Genomic DNA, 16039 nt, shown 5'->3' on the forward strand with positions numbered 1-16039 from the left:
TCTGGGTGGGGTTTGGGGACATCTGGGAGGGGTTTGGAGACATCTCAGGGGGTTTGGGGACATCTGGGAGGTCCTGGGTGGGATTTGGGGACATCTCAAGAAGTTTGGAGACATCTGGGTGGGGTTTGGAGACATCTCAGGGGGGTTTGAGGAGGTTCTTGGGGGTGAGGAACCTTCTGGAGAACTTCAAGGTGAAGGTCAAGAGCACCTGGGTGGGGTTTGGAGACATCTCAGGGGGGTTGGGGACATCTGGGAGGGATTTGAGGTCATTTTGAGAAGTTTGGAGACATCTCAGAGGGGTTTGGGGACACCTGGAGGGGTTTGGGGACATCTCAGGGGGGTTTGGGGACACCTCAGGGGGTTTGGAGACATCTGGGTGGGGTTTGAGGAGGTTCTTGGGTGTGAGGAACCTCCTGGAGAACTTCAGGATGAAGGTCAAGAACATCTTGGGGGAGTTTGGAGACATCTGGGGGGGGTTTGGAGACATCTCAAGGGGGTTGGGGACATCTGAGAGGCGTTTGGAGACATCTCAGGAGGTTTGGAGACATCTGGGAGGGGTTTGAGGAGGTTCTTGGGGGTGAGGAACCTCCTGAAGAACTTCAAGATGAAGCTCAGGAACATCTCAGGGGGTTTGGAGACATCTGAGAGGGGTTTGGGGACATCTGGGTGGGGTTTGGAGACATCTCGGGGGGGTTTGGGGACATCTGGGAGGTCCTGGGTGGGGTTTGGGGACATCTCGAGAAGTTTGGAGACATCTGGGTGGGGTTTGGAGACATCTCAGAGGGGTTGGGGACATCTGGGAGGGGTTTGGAGACATCTCAGGGGGGTTTGGGGACATCTCAGGGGGGTTTGGGGACACCTCGAGAGGTCCTGGCTGGGGTTTGGGGACATCTCAGGGGGGTTTGGAGACATCTGGGAGGGGTTTGCAGACATCTCGGGGGGTTTGAGGAGGTTCTTGGGTGATTTGAAGTTGGTTCTGGGTTCCTGGTGGTCTCCATGGGTTCCTGGTGGGATTTTTGGAATTTCTGGAGATGTTTTGGGTTCCTGGTGGTCTCCATGGTGTTCCTGGAGATGTTTCAGGTTCCTGGTGGTCTCCATGGGGTTCCTGGTGGTCTCCATGTGTTCCTGGAGATGTTCTGGGTTCCTGGTGGTGTCCACGGGTTCCTGGTGGTCTCCATGGGTTCCTTGTGTTCTCCATGGGTTTCCTGGAGATGTTTTGGGTTCCTGGTGGTCTCCATGGGTTCCTGGAGATGTTCTGGGTTCCTGGTGGTCTCCATGGGGTTCCTGGAGATGTTTTGGGTTCCTGGTGGGTTCCTGGTGGTCTCCATGGGGTTCCTGGAGATGTTTTGGGTTCCTGGTGGTCTCCATGGGTTTCTGGTGGTCTCCACGGGTTCCTGGTGGTCTCCATGGGGTTCCTGGAGATGTTTTGGGTTTCTGGAGATGTTTTTTGGGTTCCTGGTGGTCTCCACGGGTTCCTGGTGGTCTCCATGGGTTCCTGGTGGGATTTTTGGGATTTCTGGAGATGTTTTGGGTTCCTGGTGGTCTCCATGGTGTTTCTGGAGATGTTCTGGGTTCCTGGTGGTCTCCATGGGTTCCTGGAGGTTTCCATGGGTTCCTGGTGGTCTCCATGGGTTCCTGGTGGGATTTTTGGAATTCCTGGAGATGTTCTGGGTTCCTGATGATCTCCATGGGTTCCTGGTGGTCTCCATGGGGTTCCTGGTGGTCTCCATGGGGTTTCTGGAGATGTTTTGGGTTCCTGGTGGTCTCCATGGGGTTCCTGGTGGTCTCCATGGGTTCCTGGTGGTCTCCTCGGGTTCCCGGTGGGATTTTTGGAATTTCTGGAGATGTTTTGGGTTCCTGGTGGTCTCCACGGGTTCCTGGTGGTCTCCATGGGGTTCCTGGAGATGTTCTGGGTTCCTGGTGGTCTCCATGGGGTTCCTGGAGATGTTTTGGGTTCCTGGTGGTCTCCATGGGTTCCTGGTGGTCTCCTCGGGTTCCTGGTGGGATTTTTGGGATTTCTGGAGATGTTCTGGGTTCCTGGTGCTCTCCATGGGGTTCCTGGTGGTCTCCATGGTGTTTCTGGAGATGTTTTGGGTTTCTGGAGATGTTTTTTGGGTTCCTGGTGGTCTCCACGGGTTCCTGGTGGTCTCCATGGGTTCCTGGTGGGATTTTTGGGATTTCTGGAGATGTTCTGGGTTCCTGGTGGTCTCCACGGGTTCCTGGTGGTCTCCATGTGTTCCTGGAGATGTTCTGGGTTTCTGGTGGTGTCCACGGGTTCCTGGTGGTGTTTTGGGTTCCTGGTGGTCTCCACGGGTTCCTGGAGATGTTCTGGGTTCCTCATGGTCTCCATGGGTTCCTGGAGGTCTCCACGGGTTCCTGGTGGTCTCCACAGGTTCCTGGTGGGATTTTTGGAATTTCTGGAGATGTTTTGGGTTCCTGATGGGTTCCTGGTGGTCTCCATGGTGTTTCTGGAGATGTTTTGGGTTCCTGGTGGTCTCCATGGTGTTTCTGGAGATGTTTTGGGTTCCTGATGGGTTCCTGGTGGTCTCCATGGTGTTTCTGGAGATGTTTTGGTGACCCTGGACCTTCCTCGGTGGTGTCTTCTCCAGCCGCCTTCATCCGCGTGGTGGGCTCGGAGTTCGTGCAGAAGTACCTGGGCGAGGGCCCGCGCATGGTGCGCGACGTCTTCCGCCTGGCCAAGGAGAACGCGCCGGCCATCATCTTCATCGACGAGATCGACGCCATCGCCACCAAGCGCTTCGACGCCCAGACCGGCGGTGAGGACCTGGGTGGACCTCCTGGGGTGGGGGCTGGAGCTCCTGGGTGGAGCTCTGGTGGTCCTGGGTGGAGTTCTGGTGGTCCTGGGTGGAGTTTGGGTGGATTTAGGTGGTTTTTGGTGGGATTTGGGGTGAGGAACCTTCTGGAGATCTTCTGGATGAAGGTCTGGAGAACATCAGGGTGGGGTTTGAAGATCTCAGATCCTCAGATTGGGGAGGGGTCTCCATGGGGTGGACCTCTGGTGGTCCTGGGTGGAGTTTGGGTGGTTTTTGGTGGGATTTGGGCTTGAGGAACCTTCTGGAGAACTTCTGGATGAAGGTCTGGAGAACATCAAGGTGGGGTTTGAGGATCTGGACCTCCAACCTGGCCAGGGGTGTCCATGGGGTGGGGTCTGGGAGCTCCTGGGTGGACCTCTGGTGGTCCTGGGTGGAGTTTGGGTGGTTTTTGGTGGGATTTGGGCTTGAGGAACCTTCTGGAGAACTTCTGGGTGAAGGTCAGGAGAACATCAAGGTGGGGTTTGAGGATCTGGATCTCCAACCTGGCCAGGGGTGTCCATGGGGTGAGGGCTGGGAGCTCCTGGGTGGACCTCTGGTGGTCCTGGGTGGAGTTTGGGTGGGTTTAGGTGGGATTTGGACTTGAGGAACCTTCTGGAGAACTTCAGGATGAAGGTCTGGAGAACATCAAGGTGGGGTTTGAAGATCTCAGATCCTCAGATTGGGGAGGGATCTCCATTGGGGTGGACCTCTGGTGGTCCTGGGTGGAGTTTGGGTGGTTTTTGGTGGTTTTTGGTGGGATTTGGGCTTGAGGAACCTTCTGGAGAACTTCTGGGTGAGGGTCTGGAGAACATCAAGGTGGGGTTTGAGGATCTGGATCTCCAACCTGGCCAGGGATCTCCATGGGGTGGGGTCTGGGAGGTCCTCGGTGGAGTTTGGGTGGTTTTTGGTGGGATTTGGGCTTGAGGAACCTTCTGGAGAACTTCTGGGTGAAGGTCATGGTGAGGAACCTTCAGGATGAAGGTCAGGAGAACATCAAGGTGGGGTTTGAAGATCTCAGATCCTCAGATTGGGGAGGGGTCTCCATGGGGTGGACCTCTGGTGGTCCTGGGTGGAGTTTGGGAGGTTTTTGGTGGTTTTTGGTGGGATTTGGGGTGAGGAACCTTCTGGAGAACTTCTGGGTGAGGGTCTGGAGAACATCAAGGTGGGGTTTGAGGACCTGGAGCTCCAACCTGGCCAGGGATCTCCATGGGGTGGGGTCTGGGAGCTCCTGGGTGGACCTCTGGTGGTCCTGGGTGGAGTTTGGGTGGTTTTTGGTGGGATTTGGGCTTGAGGAACCTTCTGGAGAACTTCTGGGTGAAGGTCATGGTGAGGAACCTTCAGGATGAAGGTCAGGAGAACATCAAGGTGGGGTTTGAGGACCTCAGACCCTCAGATTGGGGAGGGGTCTCCATGGGGTGGGGTCTGGGAGCTCCTGGGTGGACCTCTGGTGGTCCTGGGTGGAGTTTGGGTGGATTTAGGTGGATTTCGGTGGTTTTTGGTGGGACTTTGGGGTGAGGAACCTTCTGGAGAACTTCAGGATGGAGACCAAGGTGGGGTTTGGGGACACCTGGGTGGGGTTTGGGGTCTCCTGGATGAAATTTTGGGGTCTCCTGGACGGAATTTGGGGTTTTGGGTGGGATTTGGGCGTGAGGAACCTTCTGGAGAACTTCTGGGTGAGGGTCTGGAGAACATCAAGGTGGGGTTTGAGGACCTGGATCTCCAACCTGGCCAGGGATCTCCATGGGGTGGGGTCTGGGAGCTCCTGGATGGACCTCTGGTGGTCCTGGGTGGAGTTTGGGTGGTTTTTGGTGGGATTTGGGCTTGAGGAACCTTCTGGAGAACTTCTGGGTGAAGGTCATGGTGAGGAACCTTCAGGATGAAGGTCTGGAGAACATCAAGGTGGGGTTTGAAGATCTCAGATCCTCAGATTGGGGAGGGGTCTCCATGGGGTGGACCTCTGGTGGTCCTGGGTGGAGTTTGGGTGGTTTTTGGTGGGATTTGGGCTTGAGGAACCTTCTGGAGAACTTCTGGGTGAGGGTCTGGAGAACATCAAGGTGGGGTTTGAGGACCTGGAGCTCCAACCTGGCCAGGGGTCTCCATGGATTGGGGTTTGGGAGGTCCTGGGTGGAGTTTGGGTGGTTTTTGGTGGGATTTGGGCTTGAGGAACCTTCTGGAGAACTTCTGGATGAAGGTCTGGAGAACATCAAGGTGGGGTTTGAGGGCCTGGACCTCCTGCCTGGCCAGGGGTGTCCATGGGGTGAGGGCTGGGAGCTCCTGGGTGGACCTCTGGTGGTCCTGGGTGGATCTTTGGGGTGTGGAACCTTCTGGAGAACTTCTGGGTGAAGGTCATGGTGAGGAACCTTCAGGATGAATTTCAGGAGAACATCAAGGTGGGGTTTGAGGACCTGGACCTCCTGCCTGGCCAGGGGTGTCCATGGGGTGGGGTCTGGGAGCTCCTGGGTGGACCTCTGGTGGTCCTGGGTGGAGTTTGGATGGTTTTTGGTGGGATTTGGGCTTGAGGAACCTTCTGGAGAACTTCTGGGTGAAGGTCATGGTGAGGAACCTTCAGGATGAAGGTCAGGAGAACATCAAGGTGGGGCTTGGAGACCTCAGACCCTCAGATTGGGGAGGGGTCTCCATGGGGTGGGGGCTGGGAGGTCCTGGGTGGACCTCTGGTGGTCCTGGGTGGAGTTTGGGTGGTTTTTGGTGGGATTTTGGGGTGAGGAACCTTCTGGAGAACTTCAAGATGGAGACCAAGGTGGGGTTTGGGGACACCTGGGTGGAATTTTGGGGTCTCCTGGACAGAATTTTGGATTTTGGGTGGAATTTGAGGGTGAGGAACCTTCTGGAGAACCTCAGGAGCACCTGGGTGGGATTTTGGTGTCTCCTGGACGGAATTTTGGGTTTTTGGTGGAACTTTGGGGGTTTTGGGTGGTCCCTCCCACCCAGAGGTCCCAACATCTCCTCGTTTCTCTCCCCAAGCCGACCGCGAGGTCCAGCGGATCCTCCTGGAGCTCCTGAACCAGATGGACGGCTTCGACCAGAACGTCAACGTCAAGGTGGGACCGGGTGTCCTCGGGTGGCCCCAGGTGTCCTCAGGTATCTCCAGGTGACCACGGCCACCAACCATGAGGACACCTGGACCATGAATTTTGGGGTTCTCATGGTCCTGGAGGGTCTCAGGTATCTCCAGGTGTCCTCAGGTATCTCCAGGTGTCCTCAGGTGTCCTCAGGTATCTCCAGGAGATCATGGCCACCAACCTGGGGACACCTGGACCAGCAATTCCAGGGTTTTTTGAGGTTTTATGGAGTCTGTGTGGATTTTTATGGATTTTTATGAGGTTTTGGAGATCTCAGGTGTCCTCACCCCTCACGTGTCTCCAGAAGATCATGGCCACCAACCATGAGGACACCTGGACCATGAACTATGAGGGTTTTTCAGGGTTTTTTGAGGTTTTATGGAGTCTGTGTGGATTTTTATGGGATTTTATGAGGTCTTGGAGATCTCAGGTGTCCTCACCTGTCCACAGGAGATGATGGCCACCAACCTGGACCAGCTATTCTGGGGTTTTATGGGGCTTTTATGGAGATTTTTGGGGTTTTTTGAGGTTTTATGGAGTCTGTGTGGATCTTTATGAGGTTCTGTGGGGTTTTGGAGATCTTAGATGTCCTCACCTGTCTCCAGGAGATCATGGCCACCAACCATGAGGACACCTGGACCAGCAATTTCAGGGTTTTTTGAGGTTTTATGGAGTCTGTGTGGATTTTTATGGGATTTTATGAGGTTTTGGAGATCTCAGGTGTTCTCACCTGTCCACAGGAGATCATGGCCACCAACCTGGACCAGCTATTCTGGGGTTTTATGGGGCTTTTATGGAGTTTTTTGGGGTTTTTTGAGGTTTTATGGAGTCTGTGTGGATTTTTATGAGGTTCTATGAGGTTTTGGAGATCTCAGGTGTCCTTACCTGTCCCCAGGAGATCATGGCCACCAACCATGAGGACACCTGGACCATGAACTATGGGGGTTTTTCGGGGTTTTTTGAGGTTTTATGGAGGCTGTGTGGATTTTTATGGATTTTTATGAGGTTTTGAGGATCTCAGGTGTCCTCAGGTGTCACCTGTCCGCAGGAGATCATGGCCACCAACCTGGGGACACCTGGATCCAGAATTCTGGGGTTTTTTGAGGTTTTATGGAGTCTGTGTGGATTTTTATGAGGTTCTATGAGGTTTTGGAGATCTCAGGTGTCACCTGTCTCCAGGAGATCATGGCCACCAACCTGGGGACACCTGGACCAGCAATTTCAGGGTTTTTTGAGGTTTTATGGAGTCTGTGTGGATCTTTATGAGGTTCTATGAGGTTCTGGAGATCTCAGGTGTCCTCACCTGTCCCCAGGAGATCATGGCCACCAACCATGAGGACACCTGGGTCAGGAACTATGGGGGTTTTTTGGGGTTTTTTGAGGTTCTATGGAGTCTGTGTGGATCTTTATGAGGTTCTGGGTGGTTTTGGAGATCTGAGGTGTCCTCAGGTGTCCTCAGGTGTCCTCACGTGTCCCCAGGTGATCATGGCCACCAACCGCGCGGACACGCTGGACCCGGCGCTGCTGCGGCCCGGCCGCCTGGACCGCAAGATCGAGTTCCCGCTGCCCGACCGGCGGCAGAAGCGCCTCATCTTCTCCACCATCACCGGCAAGATGAACCTGTCCGAGGAGGTGGACCTGGAGGATTGTATCCGCTCACCTGGCACACCTGGGGGCACCTGGGCACACCTGGGCACACACCTGGGCACACACCTGGGGGCACCTGGGCACACACCTGGGCATGGCTGGGCACACCTGGGCACACCTGGGGGGGTTAGAAACACACCTGGGCACACCTGGAGGATTGTATCCGCTCACCTGGCACACCTGGGGCACCTGGGCACACCTGGGCACACACCTGGGCACACACCTGGACATGGCTGGGCACACACCTGGGCATGGCTGGGCACACCTGGGGGGGTTAGAAACACACCTGGGCACACCTGGAGGATTGTATCCGCTCACCTGGCACACCTGGGGCACCTGGGCACACCTGGGCACACACCTGGGCACACCTGGGCACACCTGGAGGATTGTATCCGCTCACCTGGCACACCTGGGCACACCTGGGCACACCTGGGCACACACCTGGGCATGGCTGGGCACACACCTGGGGGCACCTGGGGGGGTTAGAAACACACCTGGGCACACCTGGGCACTCACCTGCCCGAGGAGGTGGACCTGCAGGATTGTATCCGCACAGCTGGCACACCTGGGGGCACCTGGGCACACCTGGGCATGGCTGGGGGCATCTGGGCACAGCTGGGGGGGGTTAGAAACACACCTGGGCACACCTGGAGGATTGTATCCGCACACCTGGCACACCTGGGGGCACCTGGGCATGGCTGGGGGCACCTGGGGGCACCTGGGCGCTCACCTGGGGGGTTAAAAACATGTCTGGGCACACCTGGGGGCACGTGGGGGCACGTGGGGGCACGTGGGGGCACCTGGGCACACACCTGGGCATGGCTGGGGGCACCTAAGGGGGTTAGAAACACACCTGGGCACACCTGGGCACTCACCTGTCCATGGAGGTGGATCTGAAGGATTGTATCCGCACACCTGGGCACACCTGGGCACACCTGGATGTGCCAAGGGCACACCTGGGCACACCTGGGGGCACCTGGGCACACCTGGGCGCACCTGGGGGCACTTGGGGGGAGTTAGAAACACACCTGGGCACACCTGGGCACACCTGGGGGGTTAAAAACATGTCTGGGCACACCTGGGGGCACCTGGGCACACACCTGTCCGAGGAGGTGGACCTGGAGGATTGTATGGGCACACCTGGGCACACACCTGGGCATGGCTGGGGGCACCTGGGGAGTTTAGAAACACACCTGGGCACACCTGGGGGCACCTGGGCACAGCGGGATGTGCCAAGGGCACACCTGGGGGCACCTGGGGGGTTTAGAAACACACTTGAGGGCCCCTGGGCACTCACCTGGGCATGCTCTGGGCACACCTGGGCACACCTGGGCACACACCTGGGGGCACTTGGGCACACCTGGGCACACCTGGGCCGTTTCCTTGACCCCTGACCCAGACGTGGCGCGGCCGGACAAGATCTCGGGGGCCGACATCAACTCCATCTGCCAGGAGGTGAGGGCACACCTGGGCACACACCTGGGCACACCTGGGAATGTCCACAGACACACCTGGCACACCTGGGGGCACCTGGGACACACCTGGGCACACCCGGGCACACCTGGGAATATCCACAGACACACCTGGGGGCACCTGGGACACACCCAGGCACACCTGGGCACACGCCTGGGCACATCTGGGCACACCTGGGCACACCTGGGAATATCCACAGACACACCTGGGCACAGCTGGTATACACCTGAGATACACCTGGGCACACCTGAGATACACCTGGGCACACCTGGGGGCACCTGGGCACACCTGGGAATATCCACAGACACACCTGGGCACACCTGGGCACACCTGGGCACACCTGGGAATGTCCACAGACACACCTGGGCACACCTGGGGGCACCTGGGAATACACCTGGGATACACCTGGGCACACGCGGGCACACGCGGGCACACCTGGGAATATCCACAGACACACCTGGGGGCACCTGGGACACACCCAGGCACACCTGGGCACACACCTGGGACACACCTGGGCACACCTGGAAATATCCACAGACACACCTGGGGCACCTGGGCACACACCTGGGCACACCTGGGCACACCTGGGAATATCCACAGACACACCTGGGCACACACCTGAGATACACACCTGAGATACACCTGGGCACACACCTGGGCACACCTGGGGGCACCTGGGCACACCTGGGAATATCCACAGACACACCTGGGCACACACCTGAGATACCCCTGGGCACACCTGGGGGCACCTGGGCACACCTGGTACAGCTGGGAGACGCCTGAGACGGGTGAAAGGGGAGATTGGGCACACCTGGGCACACCTGGGGACGAGTGTGACACCTGTGGCTGGGTGGCACCGGTGACTGAGCAGAGGTGGCACAGGGGTGGCTGCGGCTCAGTGCAGGTGGCACACAGGTGGCACACAGGTGACACCGAGGTGACACTGAGGTGCCATCCCCAGGGTGGCACGCTGGCCGTGCGTGGGAACAGGTACACGGTGCTGGCACAGGTGGCACAGGTGGCACACAGGTGACACCCAGGTGACACTGAGGTGCCATCCCCAGGGTGGCACGCTGGCCGTGCCTGAGAACAGGTACACGGTGCTGGCACAGGTGGCACAGGTGTGGGTGTAGGTCACACAGGTGGCACAGGTGACACAGGGGATGGCACAGGTGACACACAGGTGGCACACAGGTGACACTGAGGTGCCATTGACCCCAGGGTGGCACGTTGGCTGTGTGTGAGAACAGGTACACGGGGCTGGCACAGGGGTGGCTGTGGGTGGCACGGGTGACACTCAGGTGACACTGAGGTGACACTGAGGTGCCATCCCCAGGGTGGCACGCTGGCTGTGTGTGAGAACAGGTACACGGTGCTGGCACAGGTGGCACAGGTGGCACAGGGGTGGCTGTGGGTGACACACAGCTGGCACAGGTGGCACAGGGGTGGCTGTGGCTCAGTGCAGGTGACACTGAGGTGTCCCAGGTGACACAGGTGACACCCGGGTGACACTGAGGTGCCATCCCCAGGGTGGCACGCTGGCCGTGCGTGAGAACAGGTACACGGTGCTGGCACAGGTGGCACAGGTGTGGGTGTGGGTCACACAGGTGACACAGGGGATGGCACAGGTGGCACACAGGTGACACAGGTGACACTGAGGTGCCATTCCCAGGGTGGCACGCTGGCTGTGCGCGAGAACAGGTACACGGTGCTGGCACAGGGGTGGCTGTGGGTGGCACGGGTGACACTCAGGTGACACTGAGGTGTCCCAGGTGGCACAGGTGACACTGAGGTGACACTGAGGTGCCATCCCCAGGGTGGCACGCTGGCCGTGCGTGGGAACAGGTACACGGGGCTGGCACAGGTGACACAGGTGGCACAGGGGTGGCTGTGGCTCGGTGCAGGTGACACTGAGGTGTCCCAGGTGACACACAGGTGACACCCGGGTGACACTGAGGTGACATTCCCCACAGGGCGGCACGCTGGCCGTGCGCGAGAACCGCTACATTGTGCTGGTACAGGTGGCACAGGTGTGGGTGTGGGTGGCACAGGTGACACACAGGTGACACTGAGATGACACAGGTGTGGCTGTAGGTGACACAGGTGACACTGAGGTGTCCCAGGTGTCCCAGGTGACACTGAGGTGACACTGAGGTGCCATCCCCAGGGTGCCACGCTGGGCGTGCGTGAGAACAGGTACATGGTGCTGGCACAGGTGGCACAGGTGTGGGTGTGGGTCACACAGGTGACACAGGGGATGGCACAGGTGACACACAGGTGGCACACAGGTGACACTGAGGTGCCATTCCCAGGGTGCCACGCTGGGCTGTGCGTGAGAACAGGTACACGGGGCTGGCACAGGGGTGGCTGTGGGTGGCACGGGTGACACTCAGGTGACACTGAGGTGTCCCAGGTGACACTGAGGTGACACTGAGGTGCCATCCCCAGGGTGGCACGCTGGCCGTGCGTGGGAACAGGTACACGGTGCTGGCACAGGTGGCACGGGGCTGGCTGTGGCTCAGTGCAGGTGACACTGAGGTGACACTGAGGTGTCCTAGATGTCCCAGGTGACACAGGTGACACACAGGTGACACACAGGTGACACTCAGGTGACACAGGCGTCCCTGTCCCCAGGGCGGCACGCTGGCCGTGCGCGAGAACCGCTACATCGTGCTGGCACAGGTGGCACAGGTGTGGCTGTAGGTGACACAGGGGTGGCTGTAACTCGGTGTAGGTGACACTCAGGTGTCCCAGGTGACACTCAGGTGACACTGAGGTGACAAACGTGACATTGTCCCCAGGGCGGCACGCTGGCCGTGCGCGAGAACAGGTACATCGTGCTGGCACAGGTGGCACAGGGGTGGCTGTAACTCAGTGCAGGTGACTCAGGTGACACTCAGGTGACACTGAGGTGACAAATGTGACATTGTCCCCAGGGTGGCACGCTGGCCGTGCGCGAGAACAGGTACACGGTGCTGGCACAGGTTTGGCTGTGGGTGGCACAGGTGACACAGAGGTGGCTGTGGGTGACACAGATGACACTCAGGTGACACTCAGGTGACACTCAGGTGACACTGAGGTGCCATTCCCCGCAGGGTGGCACACTGGCCGTGCGCGGGAACAGGTACACGGAGCTGGCACAGGTGGCACAGGGGTGGCTGTGGGTGACACACAGCTGGCACAGGTGGCACAGGGGTGGCTGTGGCTCGGTGCAGGTGACACTGAGGTGTCCCAGGTGACACACAGGTGACACCCGGGTGACACTGAGGTGCCATTCCCCACAGGGCGGCACGCTGGCCGTGCGCGAGAACCGCTACATCGTGCTGGCACAGGTGGCACAGGTGTGGGTGTGGGTGGCACGGGTGACACACAGGTGACACTGAGATGACACAGGTGTGGCTGTAGGTGACACAGGTGACACTGAGGTGTCCCAGGTGTCCCAGGTGACACTGAGGTGACACTGAGGTGCCATCCCCAGGGTGGCACGCTGGCCATGCGTGGGAACAGGTACACGGGCCTGGCACAGGTGGCACAGGTGTGGGTGTAGGTCACACAGGTGACACAGGGGATGGCACAGGTGACACCCAGGTGACACCCAGGTGACACTGAGGTGACATTCCAAGGGTGGCACGCTGGCTGTGTGTGAGAACAGGTACACGGTGCTGGCACAGGTGACACAGGGGTGGCTGTGGGTGACACACAGCTGGCACAGGTGGCACAGGGGTGGCTGTGGCTCGGTGCAGGTGACACTGAGGTGTCCCAGGTGGCACACAGGTGACACTGAGGTGCCATTGTCCCCAGGGTGGCACACTGGCCGTGCGCGAGAACAGGTACACGGGGCTGGCACAGGGGTGGCTGTGGGTGACACACAGCTGGCACAGGTGGCACAGGGATGGCTGTAACTCGGTGCAGGTGACTCAGGTGACGCTCAGGTGACACTGAGGTGACAAATGTGACATTGTCCCCAGGGTGGCACGCTGGCCGTGCGTGAGAACAGGTACACGGGGCTGGCACAGGTGTGGCTGTGGGTGGCACAGGTGACATGGGGGTGGCTGTGGCTCAGTGCAGGTGACACTGAGGTGTCCCAGGTGACACAGGTGACACCCGGGTGACACTCAGGTGCCATCCCCAGGGTGGCACGCTGGCCATGCGTGGGAACAGGTACACGGTGCTGGCACAGGTGGCACAGGTGTGGGTGTAGGTCACACAGGTGACACAGGGGATGGCACAGGTGACACACAGGTGACACACAGGTGACACTGAGGTGCCATTCCAGGGTGGCACGCTGGCTGTGCGTGAGAACAGGTACACGGGGCTGGCACAGGTGACACAGGTGGCACAGGTGTGGCTGTGGGTGGCACAGGTGGCACAGGGGTGGCTGTGGCTCAGTGCAGGTGACACTGAGGTGTCCCAGGTGACACCCAGGTGACACTGAGGTGCCATTGTCCCCAGGGTGGCACGCTGGCCGTGCGCGAGAACAGGTACACGGGGCTGGCACAGGTGACACAGGTGGCACAGGGGTGGCTGTGGCTCAGTGCAGGTGACACTGAGGTGTCCCAGGTGACACAGGTGGCACACAGGTGACACTGAGGTGCCATTCCCCGCAGGGTGGCACGCTGGCCGTGCCTGAGAACAGGTACACGGTGCTGGCACAGGTGTGGCTGTGGGTGACACAGGTGACACAGGGCTGGCTGTGGGTGACACAGGGGTGGCTGTAGGTGACACAGGTGACACAGGGGTGGCTGTAGCTCAGTGCAGGTGACACTGAGGTGTCCCAGGTGACACTGAGGTGACACTGAGGTGACACTGAGGTGACAAATGTGACATTGTCCCCAGGGTGGCACGCTGGCCGTGCGCGAGAACAGGTACACGGGGCTGGCACAGGTGTGGCTGTGGGTGACACAGGTGACACAGAGGTGGCTGTGGGTGACACAGATGACACTCAGGTGACACTCAGGTGACACTCAGGTGACACTGAGGTGCCATTCCCCGCAGGGTGGCACACTGGCCGTGCGTGAGAACAGGTACACGGTGCTGGCACAGGTGGCACAGGAGTGGCTGTGGGTGACACACAGCTGGCACAGGTGGCACAGGGGTGGCTGTGGCTCGGTGCAGGTGACACTCAGGTGTCCCAGGTGACACTGAGGTGACATTCCCCGCAGGGTGGCATGCTGGCCGTGCGTGAGAACAGGTACACGGGGCTGGCACAGGTGTGGCTGTGGGTGGCACAGGTGACACAGGTGTGGCTGTAACTCAGTGCAGGTGACTCAGGTGACACTGAGGTGACACTGAGGTGACATTGTCCCCAGGGCGGCACGCTGGCCGTGCGCGAGAACCGCTACATCGTGCTGGCACAGGTGGCACAGGGGTGGCTGTAGGTGACACACAGCTGGCACAGGTGGCACAGGGGTGGCTGTAACTCGGTGCAGGTGACTCAGGTGACACACAGGTGACACTGAGGTGACACTGAGGTGACAAACGTGACATTGTCCCCAGGGCGGCATGCTGGCCGTGCGCGAGAACCGCTACATCGTGCTGGCCAAGGACTTCGAGAAGGCGTACAAAACCGTCATCAAGAAGGACGAGCAGGAGCACGAGTTCTACAAGTGACACCTTGGGGACACCTTGGGGACACCTTGGGGACACCTGGGACACCCTGGGGACATCTGGGGACGTTCAAATAAAGCTGAGACCGGAGCGAGAGCCTTGGAGCCTTTTTGGGGACACCGTGAGGGACCTGGGGACATCCTGGAGATGGCCTTGGGGACACTTTGGGGACACCGGGTCACGCTTGGGGACACTGGATGGCCTTGGGGACACTTTGGGGACTTGGGATATCCCAGGAGACACTTTGGGGACACCAGGAGGGACCTGGGGACACTTTGGGGACACTGGGATTGAGCTGGGGACGTGGGGACGACCTGGGGATGGATTTGGGGACACTTTGGTGACACGGGGACACCATGGGGACGCCAGGATGGCCTTGGGGACACTTTGGGGGACACCAGGATGACCTTGAGGACACCAGAAAACCGCAGACCATCTCTGGCAACAACCTGGGGACATCTGGGGACATTTGGGGTCATCTGCCGCCATTTTGGGTCATTTTGCAGCATTTTGGGGCATTTTTAGGCGATTTTTCAGCGGCTCGCGGCGATTTTTGGGATTTAGGAGCAGTTTTGGGTCAGTTCGGGGAAATTTTGGGGACTTTTGAGGCGTTTTTTGTCATTTTTGGGACATTTTGGCGACATTTTCAGCCTCGATTTTGAAGCCTTGCAGGCCGCGTTGCCATGGCGACGCGCCAGCGAGTCCCTCATCTGGTTGGTCCATTCCTATCACGTGAGCAAGGGATCCCGGCGCTTTGATTGGTCGAACGGAGTCAGCCTTGCGGAGAAGGAGAGCGCTGATTGGTCGCTGCCGGGTCACGTGTGCGGAAGTGGCGGGGCGGGGAGCCACAGGTGGGAGCGCCCGGGGGGGGGGGGGGCCCCAAAATTGGGGTGGGGGAGGGGAAAGAGGCCGGGGGGGGGGGGAGGGGAGGGGGAGAGAAGGGGAGGGAGCGGAAAAGGAAAAATTTCCCCGAAAATTGGCGAAAATTTGATCAAAATCGACCCAAAATTGACTAAAATCGACCCAAAATTGATAAAAATTGATTGAAGTTGATTAAAAATTGATTAAAGTTGAGGAAAATTGAGTCAAAATTGGTAAAATCTGGAGGGAAATGAGAAGAAACTATTAGAAAGTGGCAAAAAATTGAATTAAAATTGATAAAAAGTGGGGAAAGTTATAAAATTATAAAAAAATTGAACAAAAAGTTACAAAATTGGGGGAAATGAGGTTAGAAAGGAAAAAAGGGAGAAAAGGGAGGGAAAATTATCTGAAATTCCCTGAATTCCCTAAAATTCCCCAAAATCTCCCTCAAAATTCCTCAAAATTCCCAAAACTCCCCCCAAATCCCCCATAAAATTTCCCCAAAATCTTCCAAAATCACTCCCAAAAATCCCAAAAAAATTCCCCCCAAAATCCCCC

At 58.4% G+C, this 16039-nt stretch overlaps 1 protein-coding gene and 1 long non-coding RNA gene across 2 annotated transcripts in view; both read left to right on the top strand.

The window, feature by feature from the left end:
• LOC134433976 (26S proteasome regulatory subunit 6B-like) overlaps positions 1-14658 on the top strand; it is a 29182-nt gene extending 14524 nt beyond the window's left edge. The window contains exons 7-11 of the mRNA XM_063182659.1: positions 2610-2777; positions 5796-5872; positions 7373-7541; positions 8940-8995; positions 14510-14658. Of these exons, the coding sequence (XP_063038729.1) occupies positions 2610-2777; positions 5796-5872; positions 7373-7541; positions 8940-8995; positions 14510-14623 (584 nt within the window). The 3' untranslated portion in view covers positions 14624-14658. The remainder of the gene's footprint in view (positions 1-2609; positions 2778-5795; positions 5873-7372; positions 7542-8939; positions 8996-14509) is intronic.
• On the top strand, positions 13376-14487 carry LOC134433977 (uncharacterized). The gene is made up of 3 exons (XR_010031783.1): positions 13376-13438; positions 13741-13771; positions 14452-14487. It is a non-coding gene; the product is annotated as an uncharacterized LOC134433977 (long non-coding RNA).
• Positions 14659-16039: the final 1381 nt, after the last annotated feature.

The sequence above is a fragment of the Melospiza melodia genome, unplaced genomic scaffold (assembly GCF_035770615.1).
Source record: "Melospiza melodia melodia isolate bMelMel2 unplaced genomic scaffold, bMelMel2.pri scaffold_282, whole genome shotgun sequence".
NCBI classification, from domain to species: domain Eukaryota; kingdom Metazoa; phylum Chordata; class Aves; order Passeriformes; family Passerellidae; genus Melospiza; species Melospiza melodia.